The sequence below is a fragment of the Anser anser genome, assembly GCF_964211835.1.
Source record: "Anser anser genome assembly, chromosome: 2".
NCBI lineage: Eukaryota > Metazoa > Chordata > Aves > Anseriformes > Anatidae > Anser > Anser anser.
The window spans coordinates 142,646,185-142,667,384 of record NC_139721.1 but is presented as its reverse complement, the minus strand read 5'-3'; the positions used below and the strand labels follow the sequence as shown (position 1 = coordinate 142,667,384).

Here is a 21,200-nt window from a genome sequence, read left to right as displayed (position 1 = left end):
CAACATATTTCTATAATATTAATAATATTGCATGTATTACAGGTGTATAATATAATAATTATAATACAAAATATAAGTATTATACAAAAATATAATAAAAATTCTTATGTTATATTAACATAAAATAAATAATATATGCCATTTTACAATAATTTTGCTTTAATTTTCATAGGCAAATATTTCAACAGAAATATGCCACCTTTTTTTTTTTAAATTAAATTTGTGGACACTTGTAGGGATTCTGCAGCTGTAATGAATGCTTTCTTTCATGGATCACACAGTCTTACAGGAAAATATACCCAATTAACTAGCAGCAGATGTCAGAACTGTCTGTAACTCTTGCTATCCCTATTCATTTTAATCAGAAGTGGAATCCCACAAAGCCAGTTCATTTTCTTGAGATCTGCCTGTCAAAACCCAGTAGATATTGTCTGTCTTTTAATACGTATGGGTATTTGGTTGTTTTTTGTTTTACTGGAAACAATATATTACATTAAAAAAGGTATCGGTACCTGCATTATAATTATTCTGTAAATTTGTTCATGTTTTATCTTGAAAGCCACTGCTAATTTCACCGATGCAATTTCATCAAAATTTAGCTCAAAATATAGCTTACAAAAAAGGAAATATTACTATAAGAATCCTCATTATTCACGATGATTGAATGAATACATCTAAAATTAACTTCTGTGCTAACTGTTGATCCTTCATTGAGCTCCAGCAGTCAGCTCAAAGAATCATTCTGGAATACATTATGCAAACTGCTGTTTCTACTCTAAAGAGCCTGAAAGCTAGACTGTAAGCAGCAGTCAAGTAGCTTGAAAATTCAAATCAAACTATGAGTTTCTCAGATACACTTAGTGTATCAATAATTTCCTCTCAGAACATGCAGCAAGCCTTGGAGCATTAGCAATAGTGAATCTAGAAGAAAAAGTCAGAATTAGCAGAATAGTATGACTATTGTCCAGTAGAGAGGATGTTTTTGCATAACTTCATCAACAGAAACAACTAAGTCTTAGCTAATTACAGTCTGGATTAAAGCAATGCAAAGATTGTGCCCTATAATAACAGATATTCCAAGTAAATCTTATTTTATATTCTTGAAAAGGTTGTGATCCACAGACAATAAATCTCTCAGAAATTCCATTCTTAACAGCGTACAAACTGCAAAGCTGAAGCTTCAAGCCCACTTACCAAGGCATTATGTAGGATGCAGTTATTTTGCAATTACAGTTATAGGACCAAAAAGTTCTTCCATCAGACCGGATTTATATCATTACTTCTCTCTGCTTCTACTGAGAATAAAACAGAAAGTGCTTTCCTAACTAGACACTTGGGGCTACATTTTGCCCTTAGTTTCACCTGACGATATACTTCAGAAGGGCTATGTTGCTGAAATTCATGACAGAATTAGGACCTTTCAGCCATAATGGAAAAGTAACTTTTATTTTTTATTATTATTATTATTTTATGGCCATAAGAAGATTAAAAGTGTTGTAAATTAATTTCTTCCTATTACTACAATCCCCAGATGAAAACAAACAAACAAACAAACAAAACCCTACCTGTTTCTAAAGGGAGGACACTAGGAAAGAATGAGCAGTAAAATATTTATAAATATATCTTGAAAATGAACTGCTCCGGTGCAGGAGCACCCTAAGTGTGTCTTTCAGAGGAGTTCCACAGTCCCTGTTTGACAGTTCACCATTAACACAGTCAGGTATATTTTTCTCTCACTGCGTCTCCAAGAAAGGAAATCCAAATGCCTTGTATTTATTTATTTATCTTTAATCTATTTGAATTCATCTATGATTTTTTTTTTTTTCTGTACTAAATGATTTGGCCAGACTTCATAAGCAAAATGTAAGACATGCAATGCCTGGTTTTCACTTAAGATTACACTGCCAGAGGGTTCTCTGAGAGGAGGAACATTACAGTTTCTTCCCCTTTTCTGGCAAGAAAAAGAGAAGACCTAAGAGAAAAACAGTGCAGAGGCATTGTTATGAGGCAGGGCTTCTGGTACTTTTTTTTTTTTTTTTTTTTTTAAAGTGTTTTCTCAAAGGAAGAATGTTTACCTCGTTTTATTCCCTCAATTGGGAAGTTTATTTTTCTTTATTACAATTTACAATATTTCCACCAAATGACAAGGATAAATATAGGATGTCTTTGGCGTTGAAACCCTTCTTCATAATCATAATAAAAGCATCATAAGTATATGAAAGATCTCTGATGGGCTGAGGACTACTCACATACCTCTTCAGGGCAGCCACTGTCTACCCAGTCTTGCCGGTGACGGTCAAATCCACTGGAGCATCTTTAAATAATGAAACAGATAGACGTTGGCCAGATAGAAATAGGAGGAAAACAAGAGCATTAGAGGACAGTAGAAGGAAAGGAGAGAATGACAGAGAAAATAAATAAATTATGTGATTTATTTTAAAATCCATATGATTTACATGGTATTACTTTTATTCAAGAGGCTGTTACAATATGAGTCAATCATTTCACCCATTTTGAGCAAAAGACATTTCAATGAATGAGTTATTATTAACCTAATATTATAGGTTGATTATTTGTAGTTTTTAAATTGGAATGCTTCCTTTCCACTGGATAATTACACTTAAGACTGCACTGAGCCATACTATTTTTGCATTTGATGTCAACCATATGGATGTAAATTGGATGAATTGTTTTTTGTCCAGTTTTCTTAGCCAGGAAAATGCAAATCTACAAAAGATGTAATGAACCAGTCACTGCTTTTATCAGGCAAGGTGATCTGAGACACTGAGATACACATATTACTATGCAGTCAATGTTCATGGATTTAGATAACAGATCCTCTGAAAAGTGCTCATGACAATTTGAGAATACTAGAGCTGCTTCTACCTCCTCAGTAGCTGTAGAAAATTTAAGTTGCATGCATATTTCTTATCAAATTAGGTGATGTTAATAACCTGTTTGCAATATCCTTTTCTCATTTGCAATATGTGACAAAGAAATTTTAAAGTAACTTGTAACGCTTTAATATAACGATTCCCCTGGCAACCCCCCATCTAGCAAGAGTGCTATCAGTGTTTATACAGTAACTTAGAGTTTCCTAGACATGAGGTAGCATTAAAAATGGAAAGCATTATCAAAATTGCAAGTAAATAACTAAACCATCATGCTCTGCTTTGAAAGAGGTTCTCCCAGTTAGGGTTTTTAAATTTTCTTTGCATATCCAGGTGATATCTTTTGGTATCCATGGCCATAACATATCTGATTGTACAGCAAATAACTTTCTCACTGCCTTTTGACAAGACTAAGCAAACAAGTAAGGCAACTACTATGGTTGCCTTACCTTAGGTAATTTTTGGTTCTCAATGTAATGAAAGATGTCAAGACATCAAATGCTACCCTACTTCAACTAAATATGGGAAACAGGGTCCACTTTGGAAGAATGGAGCAACGGAATCATTTTTATAGTAATAAATGGAATGTAAACAACCTTAACAAGTCACGAAAAAGAAGTTTACAAACTTCTTTGTATAATTATTCTCAGCAGAATCTACAATGTTTTTGATGAAAGATTTTGAGAAAATGTTCATTCTTATTAGCTATATTTGCATTGATCCTCATTCCACCATTTGCAATGTTGCTAAAAAAACAAAACAAAACAAAACACCAACCTTAACAAACGTCAGTTATCACTCACTTTAAAGCAACTGACTTTCAAAAACCTATTACAGTGAAGAAAACAAATCCCCGAAACAGAAATGTATCCCAGAGAAGTACAAAGAGTTCCTTCTTTCCTTTCTAATTCACAGGAGTACAGATTAGCACAAAGAGTTTTTTCTTCCTCCTTGCTGACTGGTGAATGAATGCTGTGATGGGAGCTGTGATGGGAGCTGCCTCCCCATCTTTGGGGTCTTCTGCCTCCATGAATGTTTGAGAGAAAAAGAAGGACCTTGCTAAGCAGAAAGAAATAATGATATATTACAGTTATGAGTAGAACATAATGTTTGGAAACCTCAGCTCACACTTTTCTCTGAAATTTGAAGAGCTTAATTAGTAACTTCTGTCTTGAAGGATAATTTGTCTAATTTTCAGATGTACTGAATACTAACAAAACCATTACATTTCAATCATACTGCTCTGACTAAAATCTAATGGGTTTGTGGGTATTCAGAAAATCTGAAAATCAAGCTCAATATTTAGACATGATATCAAGTCACTCTCTAAATTCCTACAACAAAGGCCATGCTAAATATTGCCATGCTAACTCAATCCTGACAGTACTTAGACCTGGTAGGGATTAATGAACATTTTATTTTAGACATAAAATAAAAGTATCTAAATGGTATCAGACTTAAGACTCCGAAGTGAAAAAATGCTTATCGCATATCCACTCATTTACATTTCTGAAGTTTATTCTGACAAACTGTTGAAATATGGTGGCAAGAAACATTAGAGGTGTTGATTCTTCCTGAGGAATTAACTAACCATCAAAAATTCAATGCGACACACAGGGACTTGGAATGGCTCATCTAAACATGTGAAACAGACACTTTTCAGATTAATCTACTTCAAACAAAAACATATTAAACCCTGGACACTGTTTATTTATCATTTGCTATCGAAGCAATGGTGAGTCCAAACAGTATTGTCAGAAAGCAGCTTTTTCAGGAACTAGATGTGCTGGGCTCCAAGGAAATCTGTTTGTGAACTTCCTTTGAGGCATATGACAACCACAGCCAATACCATCATTGCTGTGTCATTGAGTTAGAATTCTGGGAACTGTAATTTCAGTGCACCACCAACTCTACTGACTGCATTTTTAAGAACTTCATTTAGTAGCATAGTGATAATTCCCTGTTGCCATTAAAACATTGGAGCAGATTTGATTAGCTATGCCATTTATGCCATCTGTCAACATGGCCTTTTTATAACAACTTAATTTTCAAGCGATGACCCAAATCTGCTCCTGGCAAAGCAATAACAAAGATGTTCTAGCAAATGAGAACAGGGACATTCATTAAATATAAGGAATTCCAGGATTTGTGTGGAATTTGGGAATACTGATTCAGAGAGCAAAGGAAGAATTAAAGCTTTTGCATGCCTAACAGTGATGATTTGGCATAATTAATGCAGCTGAGTCTGGGTAACAAAAAAGATGTCAGTATCCTTTCTATTGACTGTACATAGCTAGAAAGGTGATGGTGATGTCATCAGTTCTACCAGATGCCATTTACCTCTATTTGGCAGAACATATTTAAATGACAAGAAGTGTCCATTTAGTGCATAACCCAAACTTCTGTGCTTTTTCTCTTTAAAGAGGATTAATAATAAATCAGATACCCTTTATACAGAAGAGTTTATCTCAGCAAGGTTTAACTTATAAAAGCTAAAAACATAATGGAAAATTATTGGGAAGGAAAGGACAAAGTCTGAATGGAAAAATCGTTTCACCAGGTTGAGCTGGTATGCCAGAGTCATGAGCATTAAAATGCACAACACGTGCCCTTTTAAGCCTACTGTTCCTTTTTTTTTTTTCTTTTTCTTCTTTTTTTTTTTTTTCTCTAGGAACAGAAGGGCATTCCAGAAATTTGAAATGATTTCTTAAATACCATATAATTATTCAAGTGAGTTAAAATACTTATTGACGCCTCTAAATAAAATGTTTACCTGGAAAATTAAGTAGAAAATTGAACAGAAAGAACTCTTTTCTGCCTTGAACCATGAAGTTTCCCTTTTGTTCACATCATGGAAAGAAGAGATGATGATTCTAGCTACATTGTTTGAGTTGCTTATAAGAAGAATTAGTATATTTTAAAGTGGAATTTCTTCACGGGCTGAGGGAGATAGGAAGCAAAATAAAACACTGGAAGCCTTGGTCTTAGTGTCAGTCCAAGTGAAAAATAAAACCATCAGTGATTTTTTGAGAAAGAAATATATCAAGCATTATGTTTGTGCTCAGTCTAGCTTTGCCTCCCATTCCCACACAAAAAAAAATGCTCCATTTTGATTCCTCCATATTTTGAATATCACTTTCTTGTCACACTGTGCTACCTGTGACAAGATTGTCCTTCCCTCCCTTTATTATTTTCCACTGTCTCTTGGCAGAAATGCAGAGCTTTATCACAGCTCAATGTCCTTATGAAGTTGAAGTGTCACTGTCAGTGTCTGTGGTATGAATTTATATGGTATTTGAATGGTATTTACAATTATCAGCTAGCTCAGTACATCTAACCATATAGCTAAATTCAATCATAAATGTGTTGTCTGTATTTATCTTATACTTGAACATATTGCTTAATTAAACTTTATTTCTGAAAAGGATGACCTTTTGGATAGTTAGAAGAGGATTTGCTCCTACCCTGTTGTAAGGTCTTCTCTTGAACAGCTAAGATGATGTGCTTAATATGAGGGTTTTAAATATACAGTACTACAAACAGCCTGTACTATATTAAGGCTTATGATAAAATCAAATAAAATTGCTAAAGCAGAATGAATGTTTGATGCAGAATATCCATGTCTGTAGCACCATTATTGTCTTAAGGTTGCATACCTCAAAATTTACAACATGCAGGTGACTGATAATCAGAGATTAGTGGCACACATCCATGCAGGCAATCTAGAACCTGATGATTGTTCCACAACTTTATATATATAGAGAAAATCTCTCTGAGAAAATAGAGTTGCATATTCTGCAATGTCATGCAAACAGGGAAGTGAGAAGATGTTTAAACTTTTTTTTTTTTTTTTACTGTACAAAAAATGTCTTTTATAGTTAAAGAGATTGAAGAGATTGAAGGGTAAGAGTTAATATTTGTAACTAAGACACAACATATGAATAGGCAGTAAAAATAAGGACTCCCACTGGAAATTCTTGCTGCTGGAAGAGCCTAAGAATGAAAGTGGGTTAAAAGAGGTAAGTTTTATTTTAAATTCAAATAGAAAGAAAAGAAAAAATCCTAGTTAAAGTGGGAGTTGTCAGAGTTCTGATTAAAAAAGAATAGGAGAATATTTTCTATAATCTTACTATCACTTACAACAACAAAGGAAACATGCTGAAAAGCAGGTAAAGAATAAAATGGAAGCTTTTGCTAAAGGCTCTGCTTTGAATAACTACAAGGTAAAAGAGACTGTAAGAAGAGCCTAGAGTCAAATTTGTTAGATTATGGTATCAAATTTTCCAACAGAATCAGCAGAAAATAATAACAATCAAATCTCTGGGAAGGAGATACATTGAAATTAGTATCTGATATTAGATTACATTCTCCACTGCCTTTGAGTTTGTGCATTTATATATGACCAAAGAGGTAATTGCAACAAAAGTTAGTAGAGAATGCTGATCTGTTGGCATTGCTCATCAAAGTGATCTCTTTAATTTTCGGGTGGATGCTCCCATGAAGATCTTATGTTCCCCCTCTCAACATTAAATGTTACATTTTCTTCTGGTTAAATAAGTAAAAAGGAGTGGCAAACTGTGTTTTGCAAACTACTTTATAATGTTTTATACGGACATCATCCATAAGTGTTATTTCTCTTCCTTTTAAAACAAAAATATGAAGGTCACCTTTGGGGAAATATTTCCTTTTCCACTTTAGAGTTGAGTATATGGAGCACAGGAGAGTTTAAATGATTTGGTTGAGATAACACAGAATTCCATAACAGCAACAAGAGTTAAGCCCAGATTTTCTGAAAACCAGACAAGCATATATTAAGCCACAGCTGCTGTGCTTCCTACAGTACTCCCAGATATAGGAATATAAGACTGGAAAGGATATTGAAGAATATCAAGTTTCAGGTGGCGCGCATCAATATACAGGTCTCATTCATACATTGGCCAAACTTCATTCTTATTCATTTACTTTTCTTAGAATTTTGTTCCTTTATAAAATCCACTAATAGCATTAGAAGTAGTACAGTCCTTGTGACAGGACGAAAGCAGTCTGGTTCCTAGAGATACTATTAAATATGTCTGTTTACATTTCTGTTACCACACACAAACCCACAGTGATTGAGCAATACTATACTAGTTGTTTCAGTTTCAGCAGTCATCAGCATCTGAGCAGCTAGAAAAAGAAATGCAGAGATATTATGGTTTAGCCAAGCTAGGTTACTGGTCCTGTCATATCACATTCACAAATTGAAAAAAAAATAAGAAGTCAAAGGAAGCAGGAACAATTACAGGAGAAGAAGGCATAATGTGATAAACTGACTCTGTAAGCCAGTGGTTAAGATATTTATAATGCAGGCAAACAAAACAAAAGAATATTCTGCATAAAGAACACACAAAGTTTTGAAACTCCATATTCACAATACTGCATTTGTGGAGCAGAAGGAATGGATGAATTAAGAAAAACATCTTCTGTAAAGCTTCAAAGAATTCTTCAGCTAGACATAAAAAGTAAGGACATAAATCATCCTGTAACTGATTATGTTTGAAGGAATTTTAAGTTAATGAAGTTCTCCCCCCCCCCCCCCCCCCAAGTATTCTAATCATTTCTTTTTCTCTAAAAGTGAGTCAAATTCTGAAGTTCACATTCAGCAAGAACAGTCTGTAAAACAGAACAGTTGCAGTTCATCGATTTCATCATTAATTGTAGATATTAATATTTGTTGTAATTTCTGTTGAGAAACAAGTGGTTTCTTTAATGTTATGTGATAATGTAGATATTGGAAGACTTAACAGAGCTGAGCTGAAGGGAAACTAAAGAGGTAATGGTGCAGAAAAAAAAGCCCCAATGTTTAGGAAGAATACTAAGAAAACTTCATTCATTTCCATGAAATTGGCAATACCTCCAACAGGGAAATGTGACAGAGTCCCCACTGTTTTGCTCACTGTAAAGATCAATGAAATATATATGCTATAGAGAATCAGTAGACTGTGTTGAAAAATTGAACAGTTTTCCTTAGCAGTTCTTAAACTTAGATTATCCAGATTTCATGAAGAGACATGCAGATTTCAAGTTTGCCTAAATTAAAATTTCTGGCAATATTACATAGGGATACATGTATAGGAATATGTAAAATTTAAAATATTATGCTTACAAAAAAAGACTTCATTTATGGCCCTTCCTTAAAGAGAGATATCTAGGAGACTATTAGACAAATATGACTTCAGTGATGCTCAAGTTACATCCATAAGATTAGTGCCTCTGGAAAGAAGTTAAGACTATTGTGATCATTTTGGCTCCTTCTATACTAGCAAAATAAACATGCCTAGAAATGCTCCTTGGCACTGAAGACTACTGGCACAGGATGGCCCAAGCCCAAACAGGAAAACTCTCTCAAACTTGAAAAGAAGGAGGCCGCATATAAACTGCCAACTAACTGGGAATAATCACTGGAATATTCCAACTCCTACAGTGTGCCTGGGCACTGTTCTGGACAGTGCTCCTGGGGATGGATTAAAATCACGTCAGGGAACATCATAACTATTTAATTGTTCAAACAATGAATTTCTAATGCCCAGGAAGCTTCCCATCCCAGGCTCTGTTTAATTTGCAAGAAAATCTACATCCAAAAATATTTGGTATGGGAAGATGAACTACAGCTGTACAAGTGACTGTTTCTGTATGACCACGGAACTGACCATTAAACAAATCTAACTGGGACTGCCATTCTGCGATATATTTCAGTGAAACTAAAAAGTAAAGAAAAAGAAAAAAAATAAAAAAAAGTGCAAAAACTTTCCATTAAAATGCATAATTGATTTAAATACTTGTTTTATGTAATTCCCTTGTAATGAGAGCATTTTCTAATGATGAGTGAAAGTCAAAAAATTGGCAGAAGACATTAGATTTCTCTATAGATAGTAATACAGTAGGTAGGATGTTTATATGAAGGAAAGCAAAATGAAGGCTTCCACAGCAATGCATTAACCTCCATTTTATAAAGTACCCTAGAGTCAGGCATGATTGCCTCAGCTCTCTGTTTCCACTGAAGTGTCGTGAACAGAACTTGGAGGTCTTCTGAATTGGTTTGTCCTTGGTTTTGGCTCTTTCTCTTTTTACAAACACTTGCAATAAGAAAAGAAATGGGCAGCTGAGAAAGCGATTATCTAGACCAACAATTTAGGATATAATGGGGAGGTGTAATAGCTCATTTCTGTTATCTAGTCTCATGAACATTCAAGTATTTTGAAATAGATACACAGCAATGCATTTCTGAAAACATCCCATTTTCTGACTGTTAAGGAAGAAGTCAGGAACTATGAATTAAATTCATCTCAGGCATGAAAAGGAGAAAATCTGATACCTTATTCCTCACTAAATCAAAGTTCTGCCAAGAACTATTAAACCTATTGGACAAAATGTACCTACTGCACAATCATCATTTTTGCTAATCCATTAATGAAGCTTTTTGTGTAACTGAATTTATCTGACAAATTGTCCTGAAGTCATAAAGCTTGGAGTGGTTACATTTGTGTGTTTTCTAATAAAGCGTTTAAAAAACAATATATAGGAACACAATATCAGTAGTTTAGGAAATAAAGGTAAGTCTTCCAGACAATGTCTGACAAATTAGCTAATAAATGTTGTCAGTATTAAAAAGAGATGAATTGGGACTTTACACATGCAAAAAGTGGAACAAACAGTTTGAGTACCAAGAAAACAATTTAAGTAGTGTAAAGCATCTGTAGAAAAGACAATCTGTTCACATCTAATTATTTCAGGTAAGATATAGTGAGACAACTAAAGAAGAGTTTGGGACCCTGACTGCATTCCTCTGTCTGAACCTGTGTTCACATGGAGGAGGTTCCCATCTCCAGGGGCCAAAACCTTCTAGAAAGTCTGTCTTTGAATTCAGGTAAACCAGGTAAAATTTCTGCCTTAACTGCAACTTTCATCTCAGTGTTTTTGAACTAATCTTTACTTTTAAGTTTAAATAACTTTTTTTTTTAAAATATATGTTTGTTCTTATTTCTGTTGTGTATTAATGTAATCATTCTTCACATATATTTCATGATAAAGTTCCATGTAAATTAACAATGTCTTGTCTGCTTTACTTTATTTACCTAGTAAATAAACATGCATGAGCATGTTGTTAAGTATAAATCTTTTAATTAATTACCAGAAAATACATTTATTTGGAAATCAGCTAGGCTGTAATACCTGGTATAGAAACTGAGTCCTGAGAAAGCCCATTGCATTGCATAGAATGATGACCAAATTTCTGAGATATTTCTTAAAAGGTCTAGAAAAAAATTGCATTCTGAGGAGCCCTTTCACAGACAACTGTCAACTTTCACCAGCTAAATAGAAATATAGCTGAATCCAAACTTTCTGGTAGTAGCTATCAATGTTAGAAATGAACAGATAAAAATGAAAACAAACAGAAAAGAATCTGGGGTGTCTGTGTGACTGAGCATGGTGCAGTTCTGCCAGGAAATGTTTAATCCCAGAGTGAATGCAGGTTTAATAGAGGAGGGCAATACTCACTATTATGTATGTAGCATTCACCAGGATAAACAAACAGTGCAGAATTAAGTTTGAACTCAACTCTATTGAGATTTCAAAGATTTACAGCTAACAAGGAAATTGCAGTCCTAGATATGAATGGTTCATTAAAGACAAAGTTTTTGTTTTTTTTCCTTCTTGTTCCAATACAATAAGTGAGGAATAAAAGGGTACTAGTGTATAGCAGAATTGTAAAAGTTTCTACAGAAAAGAGCTGTGCTATCTACCTATTTATCTGGTGTTTTACCACTATTTTATCTTGTGTGTCTTCAAAATTAAACATGGAAATTAAACAAAAATTTGTGGTCCTCCTTCCAAACGAATCAGGAAAAGTAAATATTTTCAAAGGTGTAAATAACAGATGGATGTCTGCTTTCCCTTGTCTAAATGGGATTTAAGTACTTAACTGTCCTCTGTATCTTTGATAACTACTTTCTGTGTTTATTATGAGACACCTTAAGAATGTGAGATATTTGACAGACCTACAAGAGACAGATTTGGTTGGGGGATGATTCAACTCTATAGAGTTCTACAGTGTATCTACTGCACTGGCTGGTGTTGCTGTAATATGTCACAGGCCTGCAAGGGCTACTGCACCTTCACTGCAGTTCTGGGTTCCAAGACTGAACATTTTAGGTTTATTTGTATTAATCATAGGAATTGTACCAGACAATCTGTGATCAAGGAGAATTACAGAAATTCCACAATAATTCCATGGAATCTAGCTACTAACAAATTCCACAATCTTGTCCAGCTTGTAAAAAGGCATTTATTTGATATTTATCCCTGTATGGATGTATGAATTTCAGTGAAAAGCTAGTTCATTTGCATACAGGCTAACTTTCCATAAAAATACATTAAGAACTCATGATCCTCTGTGTTCCACAATGGAACTTAGATTTCAGTCTCACTGAAGTTTACACTGTGTTAAAAATAGTATTGCTATCGCACTTGAGAAGATCTAAGATCTTGTGAAGCTTCCTTCTCTGTATTTCAAACAATACCATCACTAATCTCACTCTGGTTTAAGGAAATACTTTGTTCATTAAGCAATTCTGTGGCAGTTTATTTTCTTGCTTTGCTCCCATCAGGCTTCCCATGCATATAAAATTCTCAATTATTGAATACTGATTTCCTAACAGATTCTTGCAGATCATGAGTTCAAATTAGCTCGTTAAAATAAGAAAAAGCAGCTTGAAAAGGATTTGAAGTAGTTGGGTGTGGAGGATTTTTCTGCTAAATAAAGTATAGATTTATTTATCATACCATTCTTATCAGTAGTGTATCAGTGCTGACAAATCTACACATTCATTCTTGATATATTTGTTGCACTTGATAAAAATGACCTATTGCTGTCTCAATACAACTTTTAAAACAGAAGAAAAATACATGGCATTTTAAACAGAGCAGACTCTGATGGAGGGCCAGAATTTCTACAGAGAATTTCTGTCTGCTCTGTACTCAGGAAAGAAACAGTATTCAAGTTAGAAAAATAGTACTGACACTACTTCTCATTTATCATGGGCTAGATTTGATCTAATTCAACAAACCACTTGTTAAGACACAAGTGTTAGGACTCTGACATATTTTCGTATAAAACCACTCCAGCATAGAGAACTGCTGTTGGTGGAATACAAATTCTAGAGACAGATAGGCTGGGCACATTTCTTTCACTTTGCCTGAAGCAGCAGTATAATCAGCAAATTCATGAAGTTATATACACTGATAGAGTGGAATACATTTTACAGAACACACTATATTTTAAATCTCTATCCCTTCTAAAGCATTTAAAATGAGATTTTCCCTGTCATTTGTATATGAATCTATTACACTGATTGGATTATATATGCTCCCTCTGGTGGTTTACTTAATCCATACAAATTTTTTTTTCTTCAGTAATTCAATGGCTAATACTGTGGATGATTTTGTAATAACAGCATGGTCCTGTCAGTTAAATGGTGATGGAATAAAACCAGCTTGAATAATAATCAGCAAGTCTTCTCCCCATCTTTTAATTTAGAATTGAAATATGGAACCCTGAAGCAAACAAACAAGGAAAATTAAACCCTCAAATATTTAAAAACAGAAATTATTTAAAAGTTAGCATTTGAATGAAAAATGAGCTCTACAAATGGCAGCACAAGAAAGTAGAGACGGGAGTAGAAAGATTTTTCAGGCTGATGAAGTAAAACCTTCTTCCCTGCACAGTATAAAGTGTTTTGACACCTTGCACTGCAGTGTCCAGGATAGTTACTTCATCCATCAAACCAACAGTAATTTCAGTTTTATGCTTTCACTGTAATTTCGTTGCATAAGAACTTCCAGAACTTTTGAAGACTGTGTTTATAACATCTAAGTTAAAAACTTCTAGATTTCATTTTTGTTTATTTGTTATTAAAGAGCTTCATAGTTTTGGTAAAATAACCTAAGGGGCTTAGACCAAAGCACATCACAGTAAATGATATTTACTAAATGTTCACTGCATGATTAAGGTAATACATCTGTTTTCTCATCTGATGACTATTTTTAGTTCTGATCCTTTCCACTGCCATAATGGAATCTTGACCTGCTCCATAATGGAATCTACAACCTTGGTTACAATGCCAGCTATCAAATAAAGATGAGAAGAAGGTAGATATTTAACAGTAAGCTATGTGTACAGAAACACTCAGTGCTTCTTATTTATATTTAATGATTTTTCTAAATCAGGTGTTTCATGTAGTCAGATTGTATATTATTTTTTTTGTGTGCTATTATTGTAATTCTATATGGATAGTACTTTACTAACCGAATAAATACTTTAGTTTACATAAGACTATCAATTATATTACAATACTTGATTCAAGAGGTTTTTTTTTTCTTTCCCTGATATTAAAGATTTCTAGGTATGAACTCAGATTTAAAAGTTAACTGAACATGTTTCCAATGTCTTGCTAAAAGAAGAATAAATAAACAAAACATTTCAAGCTTTCCTAGAGGTTCAGAAAAAAAAGGCAACAATTTTTAAAATTTCTGTTACCATAAGGCCACTGTGGAAAACAGTCACTTCTTATTTCAACTGTTAAATGTTTTCTTAAGAACGGCAAGTGTCCAAAGATTTTCCCTTCCATGTTTTCCAGGTAACCAGTACAGAATACAAAATAACTTACCTCTTTATTTTCTGCTTAGATGGGAGCAGTGATTGACATTAAAAAGTTTAGAAATATTGAGACTTAAATCTCACTATTGTTGCTATTTCCTGGCATTTGTGATTTTTCACTTTGCTCAGAACACATTTCAAAAAGAAAAGCAGTAACATTTTGGTTTACAGAACCACTGCTGTTTTTAGCATTCAGGGTTAAACATTAAAGGGAAATGTATCAGAAATGGGATACCCTCATCTTTTTAATTCAAGACTGTTTCAAGATTGCAGGAAGCTTTGGAAATTGTGTGTATGATCAGAGTCATGGAAACAGATCTAACATTAATGAATTTGTTCAGTTTCTACATTCTGGGCAGTTAGAGCTAAAGGAGTAAAAACAATCCAAGTTTCACCAACAGGTGATAAGAGACAAATGCTAGGTTTTTCTGGTGTTTTATAGACACAGATTCAGGTATAGCAGAAAGCTCTAAAACTATATTACCTTCCATGTTTATATTTAGTTTCTTTTGTGTATGGAACAGTTCTCCCTCTTCTACATGGTTCAAAAAAGAAAAAAGAATATCTTCTAGGAGGATTCTCCATCTGCTGAAGTCATATGAAAATGAAATACCTTTTCTTGAAATGAAAATGAAAAATGAAATACCTTTTCTTCAGTTACAAGACATACTTTATGTTAGATTTCAGAGTGGATAGTTTGATGATCCCTTATGAAAAGTAAAACCATGATTCAAGCTTGTAGAGAGTGACAGAAATAGAGGATTTTGCTCTGAATTACCTTTAAGGATAACCTACACCTCTAAAGACTGAAGAGAATGGACTGCAGCTGGAATGAAGTTACAGGTAGGAAACAATCCACTGTGTTGCAGAATAGTTATTTTCATTCCAATACAGATTGCCCACATGGGGGAGTGCAGTTATTCTGCAATGACTCTACTGGTCAATTTTCCTTGTTCAGATATTGGTTTTATGAACACTTTCTATTTTTCCAACAACTGTACTTTATTGTGTGAATTATTCAATATGTGGTTTAAATTTTATGCAAAGAAAAAAAACATACAAGATGCTGTTCTCAGTAGCACAGTTGCTCTGGATAAATGGGATCATAACTTGTTGAGAAAAAAAGGCTGTAGAATCAGTAAGGAGTTGTTTCCCATTGGATACATGCTTGCTTGTTATCCACATGGAAGCCTATCTTCTCTGGGAGTTCTCTTTTTAGAGTACCAAAGTGCTCCTGCAGCTCCACAGGAGGAGCATCACTGTCTGTTACAGTCACATATATGAGCATCATAACTCTGACAGTCTCCTCATTGGCAAACCGGCCCTCTTCTGCTGCAGAAAGTGGACCACTGGATCAATTAGTAGAATATTGCCACACTGGAACCTGCCAGTACCATGTTCAACACCTTCTTCAGGCTTTCGCACCAAAGGCTAGTTGCCTTTCCCTCTGGGCTTTGCCCATAAGCCAAGAGAGACAGCCTTTGGTTTCTCACTTCCCAGACCAATGTGTCCAGCCAGCTACATCATTCCCTACTCTGCAGCCCAGAAGCACTACTTGGGCATTACTCCTAAACATCCACTTCTGCTTATTCAAAAACCCCTCTGAGTACTCACTGTAAAGTGTAAATATTAATATTCTTTCTTCACTAGGCACTTCTGAAATGTCTAAGTTGATACTTCATGTAGTGCTTTGCCCTTGTTTTTCCAAGCAGATTTTATTCAGCTGCAGAAGAACAATGTTTACCACAACAGAAAATAAAAGTCTAGGGTGATTTAGTCTAGGCTGGTAACTGAGGAGCAGTGATACAGAAAAAGCAGAACCACTGTGATGAAGGAGCTCACAGCTTTCCATTCATTATGATTTTTAACTAGAATAGTTAGGTATTATTTTGACACAGTTTCTTTATCACGTGCAAAAAGAATACTTTAACATAGTGAATTTATTTGTGAGGGGAGTAAAAACAATGTGTTACTGAAATAAATGATTGAGCACTTTGTAGTGATCCAGACATCTAAACTGAGCAATGAAATAAAGATTTTTCTATATGTACCTAAGGTGAAAGAACATGTTGAGGAACAGCAAGATAAAAGAAGAGAGGAACTGGACAAGAATGCAGGTGAGAGTATTGTAGGAAACACAAAATTATCAAAGCTGACAGGAATGAATTTTCATCACAACAAACCTAGACCGTAACATACCCTAACTAAAATGGTGCTCAATTTTCACATTTTGGGAAGCAAGTTGCCCCTTTTCACAAACTTTGCTTCCACTTATTATTTCAGATCTGTTTTTCTGTAGAACTGAATTAGTTGAAATAAGTTGCTCTTTTTTTCAGAAACTGAAGAGGGACAAGAAAGGCAACAGGGCCTGAGACAGGCATTGTTACCACAGCCATATTAGTGTAGAAAAAAAAAGTTTTAAAAATAAGGTGTAAAATCTAGTATAAAAATAAGGTGTTCAGGGGATCATCCTTAAAGGTTTTCAAGACCCAGCTAATTCAAGTATTGAGCAAACTGGTCTGAGTTCACAGCTGACCCAGATTTGAGCAGGTGGTTGGACTGGATGACCTCTAGCAGGTTCTTCCAATATGAATTATTTTATGATTCTATACACATTCCTGCATTTGCTTAAGCCCAGCTTACTATCACTCATCCTTATAGAAACAAATTGGACAGTATGACTGTTTTTAAACTACTACAATTTCTGTGCAGATGCATGATCTTAGTTTGCTTTTCTGGATCTACACTTTTTTTTTTTTTTTTTAAAAAAAAAAGAGGAATTAATTCCAGTTCCTGCTTTTGCTGCTGGTCAAATGATGTCTGAACACAGCCTGCATGAAATTACAGTCTCAATACAGTTAGTAATGGTATAATTGACAGCAATAAAGCTGTTCAGTCTATCAGCTGCATATCATCAAAGGTACAACAGTGCTGCAGTGTGGAGTTAACTGTTTTTGGGAAACAGAGCAAGACTGCTTCACAGTAGGTTCATCTTTGATTGTTGTGTGATCTTCACAGGGAAAAAAGAGCAAGACTCTTTTCATGTGGACTTTAATTGAATAGAAATAGATGCGTAGAGACTGTATGTTTTTCAGGAGCAAATTGCATCTTGCCAATTATGAATGGGTAGCCACGAATTCATCTGAATACATGGAGAGAAACAGTGCAACTACATGCTTGGTGTTGCGTCCTGCTAATGGTGAAGTATAAAACCCTTTCTGTTCTCCACAGTGAATTTGTGCCTCAGTGAGCAAAACTGTAATTCCAGAACTTGGGAAAATCAGTTCTTCAGAAACTACAGAAGAAAACAAAGGATCTTGGGGTTTGCCAGATCTTCATAAGAGGTCTGAACCTTATAATCTCTTCAAATTTTACTTGCTATAAATAAATTTATCTAAACAGAAATGAGGACACTGGCTACAAAGTAACAGACTCTTCTAACAGATAGTGTTACAACATCTATTAATAGGAGAACCAAGCAATGCATGAAAGCAAGAAATTGGCTAAAGTAAACAAGATCTGTTCATGCTTGCTTGGAAAGGTTCTCTACAACTATCCTTATCCTTGAAGATGTTTGATATGTTTTGCAACTTCAGCTTCAATTCCACACAAAAGAGCTTTTTGCAAAACACTGAGAACAAGAGTGACTTATCACATTACTTATTGTGAGAGCTGAAGCTTAAGAAAACATAATAAAAGTGACTCCAAGTTCTTAATACTATATCTTGTTCATCATCTATTTTTCAGTTCTTCAACATGGTATCAAATCATTACGCTATTTTAGAATGCTAATAGCCTTTTTCTCCTTTCATTATGCATCCACTTTATACATAAGATTTCTGAACCTAGTCACTGGTGTTGAAAAACACAATGATACATAGCCATTATGATACTGCATTTTGTGTCAGAGAACCAGTGTTAAATAAATTAATGCTATGAAGATTCATTTCATGAAGATCAATGAAAGTCAGTAACAGAAGAACTTTTTGTAAAGGTTACAGCTGCAGAATTTCCATTTTACTGTCTGTGCTCCAGCTTCTCCACAGTCTAAATCATTTGTACTACTGACTTGACTGTCCTCGTGAATCATAGAGTCAACTGGATTAACTGGTTAAATCAACTGGATTTAACTCCATTCACCACAATTTGTGCCTTTTTACCCAGTGAAGCATACACCTGACCAAGCCATGAGCAGCCAGTTTCTCCAGGAGAATGCTGTGGGAAACAGTGCCAAAAGCTTTACTAAAGTCTACGTAGACCAAATCCACAGCCTTTCCCTCATCAAGTGGGTCACTTTGTCATAAAATGTGGCAGTGAGAGGCTGAGGAGACCCAATGTGACCACTAAGTATGATAAGAAGTTAAAAGAGAAAAGGATCTGAGTCTCTGGATGTGTCAGTCTCCCTACTGTGAAGAGAACAAGCATGTTTTTATAGTTACATTGCCACCCCATACCTCTTTGTGGTTAAATTACTTTTGACGAAGCAATGGATACAGGTAGAAAAAATGAATTTTATTGTGATTTCTACTTCTTGTGGAGTCCTTCAAAAGAATTTTAAAGTGGGGTTAAAGAAATAGGAACAAGGGCTTAACTTCTAAGACAACTGCTTTGACCTTTGTTGCTTAATTTCTTTGCTGAAATGAAACAGGACAGTGATGTGTGGCTAGTGATCACAACTGAGGTGTATATCCACGTGAATGCATGTATATAAAACATAACATCCCCCTCTACTGAGTAACCTATTGGGAATATTTTTGGATATCCATTGATCACATCTGTATACCCATATCAAAAAAAAGAAAAATACTTTTCTTTACCTTTGGAGTTTACTGCACCAGCTGCAGTTGAAGCCAATCTGGGCAGTGACACAAGGACCACAGCTGTTAAACTGGAGACAAGCTAGGAAGCAGATAAATAAACAAAAATTACTACATTAGTCTCACAAAAGGTATAAGAAAAGGATACATCTTCAGATAGTATATATTTAGGGAATGAGTAGGTTCTAAGATGATCAAAATAACACACTAAACCCAACCTATTACAATGCAGTGCACAACCATATGCACAGAGGTACATTCTATTTGTAGGATTTCATTTGTATTCCATTTGTAAATGTAATCTCATTTCCACAACAGCTCTTTCAGCTTCATTGCTTTTTTTTTTTTTTTTTTTAAAAAAAATCTTTCTGCATAGTATTAAGTATTTCCTTAAATTTTTGTTCTCTGGCTCCAGACTTCCTGGGTGTTGTTAACGTTCAGACCTACACAGATAGTAAGACTACCAGGAAAGTGTGCAAGGACTATAATTGGATTAGAAAAAAGGAAAAAGGCTGTTTCCGTTTTTTTTTTTCACAATACTATAACTGGTGGTTTAAACCCAGATATTTCTAAACAATGTAGTTTTACCTTGGACAAAAAAAATAGATGAATTGCAAAATGCATTTGGGGATGTTCCTTTGAGATGCAATGCACAGTACACAGCAGTATTTGTGTTTGCCTTGCAAGCACGAAAAAATGTTATTTTTTCTTGAAGAAACAAATATAAGCATTCTTCTGAAAAAAATGATTTGACACAGATTTCATTCATAACCTACTGGGAGCTATATGCCTATAAACTAACTTCTGATACATGAGGATGCATTAGATAATGCATCATCCAAATAGGAATAAATTTTAGAGAGGATAAATGAATCTGTCCATAACTCCAAGTTCACAGATAAAACAAAATACTTTAAATTGTGTGTGTGTTGTAAATGAGGTTGCCCCCAGATCTGGCTTCTGTCCATGTTTTGTTTTACTTACTTGGAAGAGGTATCATTTCAACAGCTGACAGGTTGGTGATCTTTGACATCTGCAGTTCCACCCTGTGGTATTCATAAATTGTTCTTCTACGGACATCTACCAAGAAAAAAAACAACATATTTTATTATTTTGCAGTCTGCAGATTGTGAAAAATAGTGGATGCAATCATTGCTCACTGTGCCTTAGGTGTACATGGCACCAATTTTCCTCAAGGATAAATTTTTAACTTCACACATTTTGGAGAAACATGTTAAAGCTATAAATAGGGTTTTTTTTTTTTTTTTTCTTCCCACTTGAGAAATCATCAGTGCTGACTAAATAGGTACCTATTCCTGGTAAAGGATTACAAAACTGCTGAGTGAGCTCTCAAGCATCTTATTTGTTCATTTAGGTAGAAATTCTGAGCATACTGTCAGGCATTTTAGGGTATATTTCAGATGCTTACTTTCCTAAGACATTTTTCAGCTTATATACTTAAGAGAAATGCTTTATATGCTCACTTTGTCAGTTATTGTCAAGATGTGCAAACAAAACGAAATTCATTGCTTAATCAAATTTGTTAGCTACAAGCTAGCTCATATCTAAATGCACCAAAACATTTTTTTTCGTATTATAAAATTATAGTAAAGACGGCAAGACAAGTCTTCCTAAACAGGCATTGTAATGCATAATCTTTACACAAGCTAACTGCACCTAAGTTTCTGAAAGCAGAAATTCAATACAGTCAATGCACTGTTCCTATGGGCTTTGAATACATAGAAAACTGTAGGACCTAAGAACAGGATAAGTGTGAAAAAACACATAAACACTGGT

The 21,200-nt window shown here is 34.6% G+C and overlaps 1 protein-coding gene across 2 annotated transcripts in view; it reads right to left on the bottom strand.

Annotated features, from left to right (window-relative positions):
- The window catches only part of PLXDC2 (plexin domain containing 2), a 268,152-nt gene that overhangs the window by 27,692 nt on the left and 219,260 nt on the right, over nt 1-21,200 (bottom strand). For both annotated transcript variants that reach the window (XM_083826049.1, XM_083826050.1), the window contains exons 8-10: nt 20,388-20,483; nt 19,404-19,485; nt 2,254-2,314 (exon numbers count right to left, since the gene is read on the bottom strand). In XM_083826049.1, coding sequence (XP_083682175.1) covers nt 2,254-2,314; nt 19,404-19,485; nt 20,388-20,483 — 239 coding nt within the window. The remainder of the gene's footprint in view (nt 1-2,253; nt 2,315-19,403; nt 19,486-20,387; nt 20,484-21,200) is intronic.